This window comes from Chanodichthys erythropterus, chromosome 11 (genome assembly GCF_024489055.1).
Source record: "Chanodichthys erythropterus isolate Z2021 chromosome 11, ASM2448905v1, whole genome shotgun sequence".
In the NCBI taxonomy this organism is placed as follows: Eukaryota; Metazoa; Chordata; class Actinopteri; order Cypriniformes; family Xenocyprididae; genus Chanodichthys; species Chanodichthys erythropterus.
Window position 1 is genome coordinate 27066079 of NC_090231.1, and position 20367 is coordinate 27086445.

General features: G+C 38.0%; 3 protein-coding genes across 3 annotated transcripts; 2 read left to right on the forward strand and 1 right to left on the reverse strand.

Annotated features, from left to right (window-relative positions):
• Positions 1-6480: 6480 nt before the first annotated feature.
• On the forward strand, positions 6481-11354 carry grpel1 (GrpE-like 1, mitochondrial). Its single transcript, XM_067402176.1, has 4 exons — positions 6481-6637; positions 7594-7750; positions 9965-10046; positions 10156-11354. Exons 1-4 carry the CDS (start codon positions 6570-6572, stop codon positions 10500-10502), a joined length of 654 nt encoding a protein of 217 aa, XP_067258277.1. The 5' UTR covers positions 6481-6569; the 3' UTR covers positions 10503-11354.
• Positions 11355-11501: 147 nt separating this feature from the next.
• On the reverse strand, positions 11502-16170 carry tada2b (transcriptional adaptor 2B). The gene is made up of 2 exons (XM_067402175.1): positions 15677-16170; positions 11502-15015 (listed from the first exon to the last, which is right to left on the reverse strand). The coding sequence occupies exons 1-2, from the start codon at positions 15944-15946 to the stop codon at positions 13828-13830; spliced, it is 1458 nt and encodes a 485-aa protein (XP_067258276.1). The 5' UTR covers positions 15947-16170; the 3' UTR covers positions 11502-13827.
• A 66-nt stretch (positions 16171-16236) lies between these two features.
• On the forward strand, positions 16237-18492 carry cfap184 (cilia and flagella associated protein 184). The gene is made up of 2 exons (XM_067402174.1): positions 16237-17375; positions 17682-18492. The coding sequence occupies exons 1-2, from the start codon at positions 16251-16253 to the stop codon at positions 18021-18023; spliced, it is 1467 nt and encodes a 488-aa protein (XP_067258275.1). The 5' UTR covers positions 16237-16250; the 3' UTR covers positions 18024-18492.
• Positions 18493-20367: the final 1875 nt, after the last annotated feature.

Sequence of the window (20367 nt, forward strand, 5' to 3'; positions counted from 1 at the left end):
TTAAATACAGGAACTCACACAAGGTATTTTTTGTATCGGAGAAAGTTTGAGTCTTAAATCAAAATTAATCCACTAACGTTATCTGTGTCTATATTTGTTCTTCATGCGATTAAGTGATAAATCCCCACTTTTACAAAGGCGCATTGTCGAGAACTGCAGTAATTTAGCGCGATTTGAGGCAGCAGATTCTGCATGCTTGTGTGGATGCCGTCATTTTTGACTGCAAATGATGAGGTAACGTTAATTTGATTAAATGTGCTGGATTTACGACATTTTGGCAGTTAGAAATACATGCTCGATTTTAATATTATTTTAAGGTAGAATTAAATGAACTACTAAGCATTTTGTTGCCCTTTTGTCACCTCACGTTTGGGAACCACTAATTAGACCATTAGACTGTCAAGCCAAGCCAAACTATTATATTTTATGCGCCATTTAAAAATGCCAGAGAAACAGCTCTCTGATATGGGAATAACATTGGATACAGATGCGTTATGAAGCATCACGTATTCAAGATTGATAATAATTTATAACTTAATTATAATTCAGTGAATAGCTCTATTAACTTATCTAACTGGATTTAATGCTGCGTTCCAGGCAGGTTTTTGAGCCCGTAAGTCACGATTTCAAATCAAAACTCACAACTTTGTAGCGTTCCAGGAAAGTCACGCCAAACTGCGTAAAAGTGTAAAAACCAACATGGCGGACCGTACGGGGCTTATGTTCATTAATTATTTCCATCGCCAAAGGTGCTTACTCCTTGCTTATTTGAGGGAAACAGAGGAGGAAAACGGCGCAAAGACAAGAGATGCTGTTATACCTTTTATTTTATTTTGCATAAACACCGCATCCGTAGGGGCTGCCATTGTTGTTTCGCGGGCTATGTGACGTCAGAACCCGTAACTGGGAGTACATCGATCTAGTACGAGTTCACGGGTGGGAAGTCACGGGTTTGACTGCCGTTCCAGTGCACTTTCACGGGTAGAAGGTTGGAAAAACACGGGTTACGGGTTGCCTGGAACGCGGCATAACTTTGTGATAAACATGCGAGTTTGCAAAATAGATTAAACTGTCGTCACATAGCAACAGTATTTCAGTTTAACGGCTCTGGTCAGCGCCACGTGGCCGTTATCTGATTGGCTTGAGTAGTCGGTGGGTGGAGTCGATCTATTTGTGGATTTGTCTGAGATCCTGACACTAGAATTAGCCTTTCGCCGAGCCCCGCCCCCCTTAGTTACTGTTCCTTTGTCCGACAAGCCGTGGCGCTGTCACTCCACACGCAGTGTAAAATACATCGCGGAACAAAGAGGATACTGACCACTATGGAGTCAAATTAATGCCTTAAAGTTTTGCACAAAAATAAAGTTTTGCAAAACACAAAAAAGAATTGAGCTATAAAAAAATGTTTTGCAAACAAAAATAAAGAATTGCAAAGGAAAATAAAATATTGAGCGGAAAAAAATAAGTTTTGCAAACAAAAATAATAAATTGCAAAATAAAATAAAGTAGTGCAAAAATAAAAATATAATCAATTACAAAAATCAATGACAGCTGTAATGCTATTTTATCTTTGCCACATAATTTTCATGCTCAAACCTACAAAATCATTTGTAACGCTCATTTTATTCTGCGTTTCAGTCAAGCGTGCGCTCACGATACCGGTTTTCTTTTGCGCTGCACTTTTCTGTGCGGATCTCTTTATGGCACTGGTTTGACGTGGGGGTGGAGTCAAGAAACGGGGGCACGCCCCCGCGAAATACATTGGAAGGGAACGTAATCGGCGACAGGTGAAATAATTCTTTGACATGGTGAAAAATAATGCATGGTTTGTTTTTGTTGGTTTGTTTAGCATATGTTGTCACCGATTACGACCCCCTCCAATGCATTTCTTATAGTAATATGACCCGTTGCGCTCTGTCTCACTGCCTGTATCCACTTTTGTGTCCTTAAACATTCGTTTTTTGGGGTCGACTGCTTATAAAAACGTATTTCTGTTTTTTTTTAGCTTGTTAGCTGTACACCTTGTCACGTAGCAGCTTTTAGGCATTGTTCTGTTTATTGTAATGAGTCAGAAAAGACAAGAAGGCAGCCTCACGCAATACAAAGTCAATGGAGACTGTTGGATTGTTTTTCCCCCGGTGGGCGTGGTTTTCAGATTATAATAAATGCGCTCTGTCTCTATGCTTGATCTGATCTGGGTAGCGTTTCCCAAAAGCATCGTAAGCCTAAGTTGATCGTAGCTCCATTGGTTTCCAAAAGCTTATGATGCTTTTGGGAAACGCTGCCCTGTTCTGTTGCGATCTGCGTCTCCTGCCGATGACGTGTTTCGCGGGGGCGTGCCCCCGTTTCTTGACTCCACCCCCACGTCAAACCAGTGCCATAAAGAGATCCGCACAGAAAAGTGCAGCGCAAAAGAAAACCGGTATCGTGAGCGCACGCTTGACTGAAACGCAGAATAAAATGAGCGTTGCAAATGATTTAGTAGGTTTGAGCATGAAAAATATGTGGCAAAGATAAAATAGGATTACAGCTGTCATTGATTTTTGTAATTGATTATATTTTTATTTTTGCACTACTTTATTTTATTTTGCAATTTATTATTTTTGTTTGCAAAACTTATTTTTTTTCCACTCAATATTTTATTTTCCTTTGCAATTCTTTATTTTTGTTTGCAAAACATTTTTTTATAGCTCAATTCTTTTTTGTGTTTTACAAAACTTTATTTTTGTGCAAAACTTTAAGGCATTAATTTGACTCCATAGACCACACATCGACAGACAAGACAGAGCAGGTTACTTTTGATATTAAACAAAGTCCCAGCTTTCAAACCGTGTTAGTTATTAAAGAAATTCAAACAATAAAAACCGTTTTGTTGCTCTTGAATGTGTCGTGACCATGGTCGTGACAGATTGCTGTAGATCCTCAGCTCAACCGCTCGTAAAAACCGATCATCTCTTCCTATTAGTCCATTAACATGAGAATGAATGTTGTTTCAAACGCGGAAAGACGTCAATACACACCATTTTTCAGGTTTAACTCCACCGAGGTTAATCTTTTACCTACTGGCTGCTTTGTCGGACAAAATGGCGGATGCGGCGTTCTGATTGGTTAGATCGCTTGTCAATCAAACTCCCGGCAAAAGGTCAATTGTTTCAGAATCCACAAATGCGTGAGGTGACTCACAAATGCGCAGGAAGAGATCCAGAAATGCACAGGTGGTGATTCACAAATAAATACACATAAAAACATATTTTTGAATATGTTTTTTATTAGCAAATCTCATTTTATTTATTTGTGAATTAAATTAATTTTTGTGAAACTCCTAACATAATATTTGTGGATCTCATTCTATTCATTTGTGGATACAATTATTTTTTGTGAATATCTTTACATTTATTTGTGGATCATAATCTTTTTATTTGGAATATTGCTACAATCCTATCTCCATAATAAACTATGTTAGAAAAGTTTAAGTTTGTACTAACATCACATACCAAATAATGCAACAAAAAAAAAGTAATTAAATTTTTTTTTAGAATGGTCTAAAAATGTGTTGATGTATCTTGTTAATTAATTCATAAATTATTTAAATTAATATATTTTTGTGTCAACTATATGCTATATGAAAGTACAGAATGTCTTGGAACTTTTTTTTTACATTGCTAGTGTAAATTGTCACATGACCACATGGATGCACGTAAACTTACTATACAATTACTATATTTGATATATAATATTTTAATGGCCTACTGTTAAAGTATCATTAAGATTGTATGAAAAATCTAAAGGAAATGAGGATTTATTTTTGGATTGTCAATTGTCAATTTCATTCCTGGTAACAATTGTAACCAGTACGACACACTTTCAAACCTCTCTGAAACTGTTTTAAAGAAGGCATGCAAGTCACTTTAGCTGGGCTCCTGCATGGGGAAAACTAAATCTAAATGGTTTAATTCCTTGTTGTTGAATAGACAAAATCTATGCACTTTTTAAATATTTTATGATATCTCTATGTGCTTGTACTTTGAATGAGAAAAAACAACAGCTTGTAATTCTTTCTCATTATAACTTAAAACATCCAAGGTGGACCAATTATTAAATCTTATTTGCCTATAAATAAGCTGACTCAGTTAAATTCCACCTCAAATCAATCATTTCAGAAGAGGAAGCACAGCAAAGTATAAAGTCACTGATTACAACATTCTAGTGAGCTGATGTGGCCACTTAACTAGACTGTCCAAATATTCTAATAAATAAAAGCAGATTTTCATTTCCAGATCGATCCTCAAACAAGCGACACTCAACATGGACTTTTTTCAGTAGATTTAACATCTTTATACAGGGTTGTATAGAGTTAAAAATATTATATGTTAAGAATTCTAAAACTATTACAAAACATCCACATTTTCTATACCCAATTAGGGATCACAGGGGAGCACATATATTTTGGGTTCAGTTCTCTTAAATAGTTTTAAAAGTCTCTTATGCAAACACAGGATGCATTTATTTGATCACAAATATAGATAAATCAGTAATATTGTGAAATATTATTACAATTTAAAAGAAATGTTCTCTATTTTAATATATTTTAAAATGTGATTTATTCCTGTGATGGCAAAGCTGAATTTTCAGCAGCATTTACTAATCTTCAGTGTCACATGATCCTTAGAAATCATTTTAATAACAGTAACATTTCTTATTATCAATGTTGAATACAGTTGTGCTGCTGAACATTTTTGTGGAAACTGTGATGCATATTTTCAAGATTCTTTACAAATATGCTCACAAGAAAGCATTTATTGGAAATAGAAATCTTCTTTAACATAAGTGTATTTAATGTCACTTTTGATCAACTTAATGTATCCTTGTTAAATAAAAGTATTAAAAAAAAAATTCCTTAAAAAAAAAAAAAAAATGAATTAAATGGTGTATACTACACAGGATTGCTCAAAGGCAGAATGTTTTACACCTCCCAGAAAGGGTCTTCATCACGTCAAACAACAAGGTGTCCCCTGAATGTGTCTGTGAAGTTTCAGCTCAAAATACCCCATAGATTTTTTTTAATATATTTTTTGAACTGCCCATTTTGGGACATCATTTTAAATGAGCCGATTCAGGGCTACTGGCCCTTTAATTCTCGTGCTCCACGCCCACGGAGCTCGAGGTTGCCTTGAACAGTGCATAAACAAAGTTTACACAGCTAATATAACCATCAAATGGATCTTTACAAAGTGTTCGTCATGCATGCGGCGGATTATGTGAGTATTGTATACTGTTATATTGTTTACGTTTGATTCTGAATAAATTTGAGGCTGTGCTAATGCTACATAGTTGGAGAGATTTATAAAGAATGAAGTTGTGTTTATGAATTATACAGACTGCAAGTGTTTAATAATGAAAATAGCGACGGCTCTTGTCTCCGTGAACACAGAAACGATGGTAACTTTAACCACATTTAACAGTACATTAGCAACATGCCAACGAAACATTTAGAAAGACAATTTACAAATATCACTAAAAATATCATGATATCATGAATCATGTCAGTTATTATTGTCTGTTGATTCAGCTGTGCACAGATCCAGACGTTACTGGCTGCCCTTGTCTAATACCTTTCATAATGTTGGGAACATGGGCTGGCATATGCAAATATTGGGGGCGTACACCCCGACTGTTACGTAACAGTCTGTGTTATGTTGAGATTCACCTGTTCTTCGGAGGTCTTTTAAACAAATGAGATTTATATAAGAAGGAGGAAGCAATGGTGTTTGAGACTCACTGTATGTCATTTCCATGTACTGAACTCTTGTTATTTGACTATGCCAAGATAAATTCAATTTTTTATTTGAGGGCACCTTTAAACAAAGACCTTTTATGGGTCAAAACTTGTGGGAAAAAATCCTTATGCAAGCAGGAACTGTTTCTGAGCCTAAATCAAGTTAGGATTTCCTCACCTCAATCTCTCAAATGATGTCCAAGAGACAGACTAGGCTGACTGAGAGTCGACAGAGGATTACTGGACTAAATTTAAAGAGTAGCCTGTTGTCAGCTGTCTGCTTTAAAACCTGAGGGGGGGAAATCACAAACACATTTCATACTTTGACTCTGAATATATCATAAACTGATAACAGTAAAGTTCAAATTGTGATAAAATAGATAAATCGTTTTTTAATAAACCTATAGATAATTTCCATCACTCATGTCAGTGAACTCCGACTACTGTGAGTCTTCTGATACAGGTTAAATGCAATTTAGACAGCATATTTTAAATTCATTCGTGTGTGTTGTCTGAACTGGTGAACCTGGAGTGATGTAAAAGCGTAATGTTAGTTAAGTAATAAAAGTGTGTGGTAACGGTGGTAACCTTCAGTTGGCCAAGGAAAGACGCCGTCCTTTATCACGTGCAAAATGTTTCGACCTTTCTCTCAACCAAACTACAGAATTGCGTCAGTATTGACTATGGCGAGGATTGGTCATGTAAGACAACAGTGTAAGAACAGAAGCTGCGATTGGTTGAATGAGACTTGCTCTTTCTGCGTGTCTCTCAGCGTGGACATCAGTGAGTGAAGATGGCGAACTGGTGTGTGCGCGCGATCAGACAGAGCTCTTCTATCATAGCGTCTCCTTCGCTTGTGAGGTAGGTTTTCTGAGCAGTGTTATTGTGTCCAAGCTTGGTTAAATATTTTGCTTTAACGAAAATTAATAATCGTTCTGTTGCGTAAGCTGTTTACAAAATGACTGATTCATGCTGTTGTCCTTAGGACCCTCACTTAATGTCTTCAGGTGACAATATTTAGACAGGTTTGTTGTTGTCCTGTCGGATACATTATAATAACTGTGCAGATTAGTTACGTGTGATCATCGATGCTTCCTAGTGAAATTTCCGTACAGGTCTTTACCATATTATTATTATTATATATTGTTACATATAGAACATGTTTCATTGGGTTCAGGATGTTTGCTTCAATCTCCTTAAGCCTTTAAAAATAGTATCCGCATGTTGGCATGGCAATGACAGACTCATTGCTAGTTCAGGAGACTTACTCAATTTTAGGTTAATCGTACCGCCTCCGTTTCACCTTATGATTGGTTTAGACCAGGGGTGTCCAAACTCGGTCCTGGATAGCCACTGTCCTGCAGAGTTAAAGATTGGAGCGGGATTGGACACCCCTGGTTTAGACTATCTCTTAACAAGTTGCAGACTGGACTCTTAAATATTTTGTAATTTCACTGTATCTAGAATCCAATGTCATTGAAATATTATATTAACCATTTAAGCTAATAAAGCTATATTATTTTTTATTCTTTACATGCTTGGATAAGTAAAACATTCATCACCCGTTCAGTGTTGACTGCTAACTATAAAGGAGCAGTTATTCTAAGTCGGTTAGTTTATATATACAGTGATCATTCATATTGACAATTGACTTTAAGTTTTAAAAAGGATAATAGATTCAGAAATCCCATTGATGAGTAAAGATAGCACATTTCAAACTGTACTTCAGTAGCTTTGCCAACCAAGTAAGTGCCATTGAGATCAAAGAGAATGCTATAATGCAAAGACTGTATTAATGAATATTCCCATCGTTTCAGGGCGACCCCACGTCTCCTTTGCACAGCAGCCCAACAGAAAAGCCCAGGAACTGGAACCGAAGAAGAGAATGGGGCTCAGAAACCAGAACCTGGTGCAGCTGAGAAAGCCTTCACAGAAGAGAAGATGCAACTGGAAGAACAGCTGAAAGATGTTACGGTAATGCAGTATTTTCAGCCTTGACATTTGTTGCATAGAATAGTGTTGGGCGATGTGCTCAATAATCATATCGTCCTGGTGTCAGCCAGTGAGATTACGGATACACAATATTATCGCAGGGGTGCGACCTTTTTTGATAATTGGATATAGAAAATGTAGGTTATTAATTACAAAATTTTTTGGCTTAATTTTCCTCTTGTGGACCATACATTATGATAGTGGGGAAAAACTGAAGAATCAGTTTTGTTTTTAAGGTCGCTGTTTAAAGCTGCTTTTGATTTTCATCAATAACTGATTATTGTGCTGTGTTCAGACCTAAAGACTGTTATTAGGCCTGTATAATTGTAGAAATAATTTTATTATTAATAACAATAACAATTTGTAATTGTATTGTTATTAGTGTTATCATCATCATTAAAAAGTTTTGTTAATGTGCTATGGAAACAAAACAAAATGCTGATCAACAACAATGCCGTTTTTGCCTTGGCTTAAAGGGGACCTATAATGCCCCTTTTACAAGATGTAATATAAGTCTCTGGTGTCCCCAGAATGTGTTTGAAGTTTCAGCTCAAAATACCTCACAGATAATTTTGTATAGTTTGTTAAATTTGCTCCATTTGGGTGTGAGCAAAACACGCCATTTTTGTGTGTCCCTTTAAATGCAAATGAGCTGCTGCTCCCGGCTCATTTTAACAGCTCTCGCTTCGGTTGCTCAACAACAACAAAGCTGGAGAATCTCACGCAGCCAAAATGAAAATTGTCAGTAACGGTGTTCAGCCTTACATTGTTCAAACCGGAGTCGGACACTGATGGAGACACTCAGGTTACAACTTGTAGAATGCATCTGGACGTTTCTGAATGGTTAGAGGACAAATTTATGTTATTGTTGTGGAGTTGATTAAACTCATCGACTAGCATGTGCCGTCATGTTAATCTTTTGTGCAAATCCAGCATTGAATTGACCCTCATTTGTGAAGCAGTCTGGTGTAAAATGACGGCATGATAACAACACTCTACTACAACAACTTTTCCTCTTCTATAAAGCAGCCCAACATGGCCTCGCCCCCTTTGTTGCTTGTTCTCGGGAGCATGTTTTATGTAAAGTTTAGGGTTAGTGATGTCACTAACCTGGAAAGAAGCTTGTTGTAGTCTCTACCAGCCGTTTGCTGTTGTCCTTAAACAGCGAATTCTTTAAAAGAAAATATCTCCCTTTGCTTTGAACTTTGAGCATTGAAACTTTGCAGATGGTGTTTATGCTCAAACAGCAACATTACACACTAACTAAAGTTAAAAAAGTGAAATCATAATCAACCACCCCTTTAAACAATGGCTGTATAAGAATGATGTGTCTCTCTTATAACAAGCACTCCTGACAAATTGTGAAAAGATCACCTTTTAATTCAAATTTAATGTGGGATGTAGTTTTCATGTCTGTTTTAAAAATATTTTCTTTGAAGAGTCCTCGATCCTTATACGCGTGTCATGTCACAAGTGTGATGTCATTTATGAAATTAGGGAAGGCAAATGAATGCATGTCCTAATATAAATTTGATGATAATACTAGCCTGGTAATAATAATAATATTAATATAATATGTTAATGGGAAAATTAGCCAATAACTGGTCAAAGGAATCAGCCATCAGTGATTTGTAAAAGTTCCAGTCAAAAATGTACAGAGATTGAAATGCATCGACAGTAAATGTTTTTCTTGCAGTTCATGAAATCATGTAATTTCCTCCTGCACAGCCTGACCTTCAGTTGCCCTTGTAGTTCAAGGACACCCCAAGGACACTTCTATCTAACTGTCTTATATTTGTTTAAACAAATACTGTTTCTTAAAAACCGGCGCTGGTCATGTTACAGATTAGTGATGTTCAGAAGATTTACTTACATGTAAATCAGCTGTAAAGTGTCTCAATCTTAATCAGAATGTGTCTGAGTGTCAGCCTCAGCTTGGTCCTTTCTTAACATTGAAGCATTCAGATTAATCAATACAGTAAATCCAGCATATTGTAAATGAGTTTTTAGAAAATGAACACAAAGTATTGCAGATATTTGAAGAAGCATTGCAAATAATTCAAGAGGTTTTGTCATTTGTCAAACAAAAGTGTTTTTGAGAGGAGCAGTTTATATATTGTGTGTAATTTAATTAGAAAACTCAGCATGCTTTTTGTAGTTTATTGTCTGATCATTTTTAATTGCCTTTTGCTGCAGGATAAATACAAGCGGGCACTAGCAGACACCGAGAACCTTAGGCAAAGAAGTCAAAAGATGATTGATGATGCTAAACTATATGGTAAGCTATTATAATTAGTTTATAAGCTGTTTTATAAACGGACATTTCCGCATCTTGTCAATTTGTTTATCGTTTTCACTAATGTTGTTGGGTTTTTGTTTTTTCTCAGGAATCCAGGGCTTCTGTAAAGATCTCTTGGAGGTGGCTGACATCTTGGAGAAGGCAACAGAAAGTGTACCAAAAACAGAAGTATCTGCTGCAAATCCTCACCTGAAAAATCTATACGATGGCCTTGTAATGACTGAGGTGCAGATCCAAAAGGTCTTCAAAAAACACGGCCTTCTTAAGCTTAACCCTGATGGCCAGAAATTTGATCCTTATGAGCATGAGGCTGTCTTTCATGCACCTGTGGAGGGTAAGGAGCCGGGTACCATAGCCGTAGTTACCAAAGTAGGTTACAAGCTGCATGGTCGCACCCTCCGGCCAGCTCTGGTGGGTGTAGTCAAGGCCCCCTAACTACTCGTACACACTATCAAGGGTCATTACCTGGCCTTAGGTTCCACTGTTTGTTTTTTTGTTAAAGGTGCCTCTGGGAGGCAAAATCCAATATGTTGACAACTGAAGGACAATGCCAGACTAGTCTTTGAGTTATGTATTAATAATAGTCAATATTAAAACAATAGTTCTTGGGTATATTATAAGAGCTGAGCGCATATGCAGTAGAAGATTCACAGAGTCTTTGATTGGATGCTGCATTATTCCTTTGAGAATCGCCACCATTCCAGGGACAAAAAGTGATTATTCTTGCTCAGAAAGCCCTTTCAAGAAACATTGCAGCAAATTATACCGTTGAACATCTTTTCTTATTATACGTATTTGCTCTTCTATTAATTACTGTACTGAAGAACATTACCAATTTGGCACCACCATGTATGATGATGTGTTGACAGCAGTTGTTAGATTCCACTTGTGCTATGCAGGTTTTTCAATTTGTAAGAGAGAATAATTAATCTTCTTTACAGAACTTGGAGTAACATTTTATTCAGAAAGAAAAAAAAAAGAAATGTATAATTTTATAATTATTTAATTACCAGCAGTTGTACTTCCTAACTTTCACTATTTTCATAGTGTGCAGACCTGATGAAATATCACACCTCAGTCAACACTGTAATTGTTTTTTGGAGATGTTTTTGGGAGAAGAAAGGGCGAGCACACTGAGAGATCTGTGTCCTATGAAGTCATTAGAAATGGTGGTTGTTATATGGAGAGATGCGAACATCAGATTTAAAGGTTTACATCTGGATTCAACGTTTCCATCCAAGTGAAAAAGCAGACAATTGTCAAATAAAGCATGTACCATTTTCAAAAGTAGATCTGTGATTATTACAACTTCCATAGGTTTGTTGTTCATTTGTGAAATTTTCATCATAAACCAAAAGCTCAAAAAAGGATACAATGGTACAGTTAATACTTCATTTGATTATGTAAGTCCTGTATTTCTGTTATTTGGATAAAATAAGTGTATATATGTGGGCATATTTCTTTTTAAATGGCATTTCATACTAATAAAAACCATTATTATTTTAAAAATGACTAGAAATTGCCATTTTCTTACATATGTTATTTAGATTATGCCTTCTGAAATTTCAGTCTTGAAATGTAAGCAAATGCATTATTTTCACTTAATAATAGACAATTGGTTATATTTCAACACTTTAATACAAAGTAGGAAAGAACATGACATATGCAATAAAATACTTTCCACATACTCAATATTTTGACAAATATGATCCTTCAAAAATTTTACCAGAGAACATTTGTGTCACAACCGAGCAGAAAAAAGTGGTAAATGTCACATTTTCTTAAAAAAAAAAAATATAAAAACGTACTCAAGATAGTGTCTTTTTGTGAAGTCATTTTCAATGTCATATCCCTTCTCATTTTTAGGTGTTAGAAAAATAATTATACTCTCTGAAATAGCATATTGAATGAGTATTAAAGTGAAAATAGTAAGCTTTAAATGAACCAGTCAATTTTTTCCTCCTCGAGTGAATGTTGGTGAGCATGACTGTACTAGTTTTGAAGAATGGCTTGGGAACCAAAAGATGACCAAAGATCCTATTTCCTATAACCATGAAGCATAACTTGAAGACTAACCTTGTGTAAAAATATAAGCACCCCAATACAAATAAAATAAAAAGGCTGTGACAGAAAACACCATAGAAAAAAAAGAACCCCTCCACATTTGCCCCATAATTTCCTTATTCCTACTCACAGTGTCCTCCTCATAACTACATTCATCATTTATATTTACCAAATGGTTACACAGCCAATTTACATATCTCACATGTGCCTTGGGCGAGTTTCTCTCCCAGTACAACTGTGCACATCTACTTTTAATGGCTTTAGTCATAAAAAGACAAACATCTTGTGTGGGGCAGTTATGTCTAGCATTGAAATGTAAAGAAAAATCAGGATCAAACAGACACCTAAAATAAACCTCAACCTTTTGTACATTTTTGATGTGGTACAATTTAAGATTAAAATATAATATGTCAAGGGAAATGAATAAAAATCATCAACCAGGGCAAATATGCTTCAAGGCACACAACATGAGCATATTCAAACATGAATGACTGTTTATGGGACTTTATATGTACCAATGTCTTGGACTAAAAATGACAAGGTATAAAAACAAATGTGGATGACCACCTTGGACTTTACAGCGGATTTACACTAAACAGTTCTTTCCAATATCTGATACCTTAAAAAAAAAAAAAAAAAAAAAATCAATGGCTAAAAGTCATACTTTGCCTATCCTATTTGACTTGTAATATATTAATAATATCAAAACTATGTAAAAAAAATTAAACCTTTCATTTGCCTCCGTGAACAGTGCTTTTCTTAGCTTTCTACAGCTTTGGGGTAGACACGAGCAGGCAATAATATTACAAATCATGGAAAAATATGTTTGTCTCAGTTGTAATCTATGATTTGGTATTGCATGAAGATTTTGTCAAGGCTTTTGAAAATTTTGAAAAGACAAAAACCTTTAGTATGTAGTTGTAACACAGTCTCAGCTTAGAAATGTAGTTGTACACTTTGAGATTAGAACCCCTGATGCCGCATTAAGCTTTATCCATCACATTACCTGACAAATGAGAATAATACCCTCCTGAAATAGGACGATTATGGTAAATATTCTCACTCAGAGCTTGACGCTTTAATCATCAAGCTAACACTTTAAATAGCCTGGTTGTGTGCCATTTAACTTGAGCTTCTGAAACATGCTCAATAAAAAGCTATAGTAACAACCTCACAAAGGTCAACTCCCCGAAAAAAAACAAAAAAAACAAACATCAGATGTTTAGATAATATCGAGCATGCTTCACGTGTCTCACATTCCCACAATTGACATAACAGAATATATCCAAAAGAAACAGGCAAATTCAGGTTAGCATGAGACTTTTGGCAAGCAGAACAAGAATCTGTCCTAAATTCCTTCTTATGACAAAACAAGAAACTCAGAACCAAATATCTGCTTTGTACAACATTAAGCATTGTGTTGATACTCTATTGGCAGGGAACATTCGAGTGCCACTCAAAATCACATTCAAAACAGAGGGATTTTAACATGGGGCAATGGGGTTTTTTGTGTTATATCCTGATGTATTACACAGGACAACATACTGGAAAGTTCCCTATGATGAATACTGATTATGTACCAGTGTGGCACCTACAGTCATTTTGTTCTCACAGGATTTTCTGAGGTCCATTATAAAACAGTAGAAAAATATATTTACAGTCATTATTCATACAGCCAAATCTTTGGACAGTGTCGTTAAGAAGTTTCTCGGGATATCCAGCCACTCTCCGACAGAAAATTCAGAATCCGTTTTTTTAGCACCTTGTCCAGGTAGCTGGGTAGGCGGCTTTTCGAAGGAATGCCCTGCCGTTTCTGTAAGTGATCTTTGATGATGATAGTCTTGACAGTCAGATAGCGCGTAGGACTAAGGTTCATAGAGTTGCACAGTACCTTCTCCCGATCCGACAGCAGCTCAAAGCCAGACAGGTTCTCGATGGCTGAGAACTCACTGTCCTTCCCTTCCTCTTTAATGGCACTGACTCCTCCACCGCCACCAAGCCCACCTCCTGCTCCAATCCCTCCTCCAAGCCCGGCCGCTCCTCCTCCTCCACTGCTACCTCTCTTTGAGCCAGCAACACTTTTGTTCTCTTTCCGTTTTTCCCGTTTGTGGCGTGCCGCCTCATACTCAGCCGACTCGTCGAGCCTCGTGATGCCATTTCGCCGATAACGCTGAAGCTCCCGAACCTTCGCCCGTAGCATGCGCTCTTTGTGCATGTTATCGAAGAATTCCTCAAACTCACGTTGTGGCATGAACTGGCAAAGGGCACGTAGTTTTGTCCGTTGCTCCTTCTCTTCCTTGGTGATTTTGCGTTTCGGCGTTGCTGCTGCAGAGGAGCCCAGCGACCCTGTCGGAATGATGGCGGTAACACCTCCCAATCCAAGAGCTCCACCTGTGCCCCCAACCCCTCCTGTTCCACCTGGTCGTTCTCGCTCTTTATCTTTTTTGTCTCGTCCCAGAAAGGCTGGCACTAAATTGTAGTCACGAGCAATGTTTTTGCGGCGCTGGCGCTCCCGCAGCTTCCGCACGTACATGTCCACGTGGGCTCTCTTCATCTCAATTTCAATATCTTCATCGTCGTAGTTTACAGACAGGCCACTGATGAGTTTCTCTGCCTCTTGGTCATATTCGATCTCATAGTCATCACGAAGCGGCATGTATCCAAGCTGCTGCTGCTCCGCCACAGATATGTCTAGTGGGGGCAACGGGGTAGTCAAACTAGGAGACAGCGGACCTCCACTCGGGCAAGTGTGGTCTGTCACGCGGTTGGGGATGCTGTCAGGGATGCAGGCTTTGCCCAGATTCCCATGGATATACATGCTCACATAATGGTCCATGACCTCCTGAGGGGTGCGTGATGCACCCACATGGGCTGCCATATCCTCCTAACACACAGAAATAATCAAAGTTAAAGGGTTAGTTCATCTGTAAAAGAAAGTTCTGTCATTATTTACTCACCCTCACGTTGGTCCAAATTCATAAGACTTTTGTTCATCTTCAAAACATAAATGAAGATGAGGTGACTGTGTCTTTTCAGAAGACTTTGAATAAACAGCACGAATAATGCAGAATACATTTACATCGTTTTTAATAAATGTTTTGATAACATGGACTTAATGGAGAGACAAATATCTCTCAGGTTTCCTTAAAAATATCTTAATTTGTGTTCTGAAGGTGAAAAAGCTTTTACTGGTTTGGAAAAAAATTATTTTTGTGAGAACTATCAGTCATAATAATGTGAAACCCAAACATAAATAATATTACTTAATAAATTAAGTTACTGCAAAAGCACCTGCTTTCAGTATAAGTGCACAATACTGTTTGTTCTCTATATGGAAACTATATATTGTGCTATAAGTTCTTATGAATGACCAATACTGTAATGCACCAAGGAATCTGCTGGGTTCTTTAAAAAAAAACTACTTTCTTTAAGTTTCTTCTTTATGCAATGCATCATTTGCTGCAGACTAAACATGACCAGTTTGTGTTGAGGTGCACATTTGACAATGCAAAAGATGTCAATGTTGACTCAATTGAGAATCGTACCCAGTTACCAAATCCATATTGCTCGATGGCATCGAGCAGCGACTGTTCTTCCCTGCTAGTCCATCCTCCCTCTGCTTCGGGACCCCAGAGCGAAAAGCGCCCGCCGTCAACTTGCTGATAGCCATGCCACCGTCTATGGTTGCCGATTTCGGCACCCGCGGAGAAGCACTCCGGACAAAGTTCAATATCTTGACATTCGGCACAGCGAATCCGCAAATTCGTAACATCTGCCAGGCAGTTCACGCAGTACTTCTTCCCTAGGTCGGCCATATTGCTTACTACCGCTTGTTGTTGGAAGCAGCAGTGGCGCGGGACAGGGCATGCGCAGTGGAGTATCACTGGTCACGCCGCTGCGTCTCATTAATATTAATAGTAACACAGCGAATGCTTGTGATTGGCTCTCGCTCTGGGTGTCCATGGCAACACACGCACTCCCATACAGACACAAAATAGTTGAGGCAAGCGCTGTTTCATGAGCTAAATGTTGGTTATTTTAGAGAAATTACATGTAATTTTTTTAGGTCAATAAAAAAAATAATTTTCAAAGGATTTTGTAAAAATTCAACCCTGTAAAATGGAAGAAATAGAGTTAGGTCATGAAGAAAGCTCTGTTTTAGAAAATAACACACCGGTGGAAAACACTGAAACGTTTGAGGATCTAACAGAGGCAACAAATGCTCAAGTTGAGGAGAAAGAACCCGAAGAAATTGAACCTCCTGATATCTCAGAAGCACTTGAGGATGATGTGGTCAAGCAGGGTTCACAGCTCTCATTGGGCGTCCTGACAGAAGACATGTCCATTGCTGAGACAAGTGGAGCACAGAGGGACGAAACCGAGTCTATGCAGGGTACGATAACAGAAAAGGAGGATGGAAGAGAACTCCTCATAAATGAGAACTTGGAGGAGACTGATGGTCCTGAAATAGGACATTTCATTGATGAACTTCTATCACGTGAGGACACTGAGGAGGAAGAGGAGGAGGAGAATAGATTTCCAACTCCTGACCCAGAAAATGAGAGGACCAGCCCTTCTAATGAATCACTGGTTCCTGGAGAAGAGCAAGAGTTTGGCCTAAGCATCAATAATAAGGAACACATGGACCTGCTACATGAACTACAGGCTGAGAATGAAAAGCTCACCAAGCTAAATGGTCAGCTGCAGACCAAAATAGCAGAATATCTCAGTAAGAAGACTGGTGCCAAACTGGAAGGAGATATCTCAGGACAAGAGCAGTACCAAAAGTACTTGAAGCTCATGGAGGACCTGAAAGTGCAGCACCACCGTTGCTCAGAGCTCCACCAACAGCAGACTAAGGAGCTCCGCCAGCAGAGCTCAGAGAAACTGAACCAGGTGAAGCATGAGTTGAGATCCTTTGCTGCAATAAAATATGAGGCTGCCAGCACAGCACTGGCTGGGAAGATGGGCAAACAGGCAGCAGTGGCAAAGGTGGAGCAGCTGCAGGCAGACGGACTGAAGCAGGAAGACAAGCTGGCATGCGTGCGTCTCAACAGTATCAAGCTCAAGAACAAGATATGTCAAACTGAGATGGCACTTAGATCTAAGCGGGAGCTGGCTGATGGCTTGATGTTGATGGACTTTGAGCAGCTCAAAGCAGAGAACAAGACATTGAGCAAAAACATGAATGAGCGCAACGAGGAGCTAATTGATCTAAAACAGAAGGTTGCCTGCTCTGTTCAGGTAAATCACTTTGTTTAATTCCTGAAAACATCACCAAAACATGTCAGAAATGAACTTTCTTTCTTTCTTTCTTTCTTTCCTTTTTTGAGGAGTGAAATTAGTTTTGTGGTCATCAAGATGTTTAATGTCAAAAATAATTATTAATATATTTAATTATATATAATAAAAATTAATATATCAATTTAAAATAGCAGCTGAATGCACAACTGTACACATAAGATGTATTTTATATAGTTTTTATTGTAGCAAACTATATTGTTTTAGAAATTATTAATTTTTACAAATGTTTTTGTCCCTCAACTTTAGGGCATTTCTCATATGAAAGAGAAGCTGCATTTCATGCAGATAGAGAATAAGGCCAAACACGCTCAACTCGCCAAGGCAGACACATTGGTGGCTCTTAAACGTGAAGTGCTGACACGTACCCGACAGGTTCGTGACTCCCTACGCGCAGACAATCTCAAGCTGCAACAGCGCTGTGGCCTTCTGGGAAACACCACACTACTGCGGGACTTTGAGGAGAAGGTAGACACCTCTGAATGCCTGCAGCAGAGACTGGAGATGTTAAAGAGACGTCATGCTGAGCTCACACTGAAGTGTGCTGGAGTGAAGCAGAAGATTGAGCAAAGCAAAGCCGAGTGCCAGTGACATCACATGTGCACTTGCATCCCCTTCAGTAAATTGTTTCTGTCAAAATGTAATGTGTGTAACTTGACAAAACATATCTTTTGCAATCTATTAAAGTTTATACAAAAATAAAAATCTGGTGAGAAATACTGAGAAATAATACTTGTCATCAAATTTGTCATCTTAGCATTCAAAGTTTATATCTTGCTTGTTGTTTTCTTCTGTGATTGTCACAGTGCCAGCAGATGGCGATATTTCTTAAGTCTCAACTTGGCAGCTAATTATTCTACTGTCTTATCTGTTCAATACAGAAATCTGATATCACCACCTGATATTTCGGCATCTGTTGATATTTAAGCCTATTTAAATTAAACAAGTGCTTAATAACGGTTAGCCCTCAACAAACAAAGAACACCAGTTTTGGTTTATGTACATGACTTATGCAGTTTTAGAGGCTTCAGCTTTATTTTGCCAGACTGACTACTTTAAAGGATGCTGTTGAATTTTTCATTCAGTGCAAAGCAGAAGTAATTTAAATGGTCTTTTCTGATCTAACTTGCTGTATCAATAATTGACAAAGGCAGCATTATTTGACGAAAGAAAAACATACTGTAAGAACACAGACATGGTCAGAGAAGATTTTACTTCAATGTGTATAACTTGCTGAGCAACCTGCATCAGTGCATGCGGTAATAACTCTGAAAGTTTCAATTTAGGGATTTTATATCTGTTTTAAAATGCTCATACAGTGCTAATATAGATGAATTAAAAAAAGGGTTATATGTAGTCTGGCCACTGTGGTCAATTATTCATACTTGGGCATAGATATATTAAACATCCCACTGCCTTAAACTCCCACATAAGCAAAACTAACAAACATAAAGCACAGTACATTATTTTACTTCATTATCAATATGTCTCTGCCCCATGCCTGTGGCTGCCCACGAGCATGATCTAAAGGAATGCCCTGCAGGGCTCGACATTAAGCCTTGTCATGTGCTTGCTCTTTGGAAAGGAAATCAGCCATTCACTTGTCTGAGTAAAAAGGTTGCTTGACCAGAAAAAAATTGTTGTGTAAATCTAATTTATTCTTTCATAATGTTGCAGCTTTGACGTATTTAAATCTGGATATTTGTGATATTAACCCCGAGGGCATTTTATTAAACCTTTATAAAGGGCGTTATTTCCCATAATCTTATTAAATGTATGATTCATCTTTCATGTTAAATTCTTAAAAAATTATCTATAAATGAAATTAGAATAAGACACAATAGGGCTGTTACCAATCAAATAAAATAATTTACACTGAATTACAACTGCATTAAATTCAACTAAATTACAACTGCATTAAATAAATAAATGTTATGGGATTTTTTTTTTTTAATATTTGAAAAAACCAATAAGAAATGTTGGGGGGGGGTTCTTTTAAACATTAAACTAAACCGCCAGTAGGTGGCGGCAAGTGACCATCTTAATAAGTGAGTCGTTGAGTCATTCATTCAAATGATTTGTTTAAACAGCTGATTCATTCAAGAATATCATAAGTAATAATCATTGAATCTTTGACTCAACAGATTTGTTCAATTTTCGATGCTGAAATAAAAACAGTGGGAGTGGATTGGATGATCATCTTTTCAAACAGCTTCCAGCCAGAACTACCACCTGTACCCTGGAACGATATGATGAATATGTACTGTGAAATATGTACTCTGCCCTCACAGTAGGCGAAGTGGATGAAGACATCATTGCTCCTCAGTCACAGGCTCCCCAGCTCACTCCATTCTTCCTGGTGCCATTGATCTTCATCTCAGAGACACCGTCCACCTTGGAATTCCTCCCTAGTCCCTCCCCACACCTCCTTACACCCACCAACGAGCCCCTTACACAGACAGCCCCTTACCCCATCCGCCATGGTCACAGAGCCAGAGCCCACCATGAGTCAAGAGCCAGAGCCAGCACCCAACAAGGACCTGGATGGAGAAGGTCATCCCGGAGCCAGAGCCTGAAGCTCTACTAGTCCAAAAGGCTGAGCCAGTCATCATATCTGACCAGGTGCGAGAGCAGCCACACGTAGCAGTCCCAGTAGGGATTCTAGTGGAATTTGACAGTGTGAAGTTGGAGTCAATCCATGCCCCTTTCCCTGATGTACAGTGGCTGCTTATGAGCACAGTCAATGTAATGGACACACTGGATCCCTTCTATTCCTAAGCCGTCTCCTTCATCAATGCTGTTTCTGTCCATCATCCCATCTTCAACAGATCTTCACCTTCACTCACTCGGCCATCACCCGTGCCTGTGTCCAAACAGAGCTCCAATCTGCACCAGGATAAGTGCACACACCTCACAGTTACTCTTCGTCTGGTCT

Bases quoted from the DNA above. Each gene is read 5' to 3' on its own strand.
- tada2b (XM_067402175.1), bottom strand. From the start codon at position 15,946: ATGGCCGACCTAGGGAAGAAGTACTGCGTGAACTGCCTGGCAGATGTT. The intron at 15,016-15,676 runs GTACGATTCTCA...TCTGTGTGTTAG, and splicing joins AATATGGATTTGGTAACTGG to GAGGATATGGCAGCCCATGT.
- grpel1 (XM_067402176.1), top strand. From the start codon at position 6,570: ATGGCGAACTGGTGTGTGCGCGCGATCAGACAGAGCTCTTCTATCATA. The intron at 6,638-7,593 runs GTAGGTTTTCTG...CCATCGTTTCAG, and splicing joins GCGTCTCCTTCGCTTGTGAG to GGCGACCCCACGTCTCCTTT. The intron at 7,751-9,964 runs GTAATGCAGTAT...CTTTTGCTGCAG, and splicing joins AACAGCTGAAAGATGTTACG to GATAAATACAAGCGGGCACT.
- cfap184 (XM_067402174.1), top strand. From the start codon at position 16,251: ATGGAAGAAATAGAGTTAGGTCATGAAGAAAGCTCTGTTTTAGAAAAT. The intron at 17,376-17,681 runs GTAAATCACTTT...CCTCAACTTTAG, and splicing joins AGGTTGCCTGCTCTGTTCAG to GGCATTTCTCATATGAAAGA.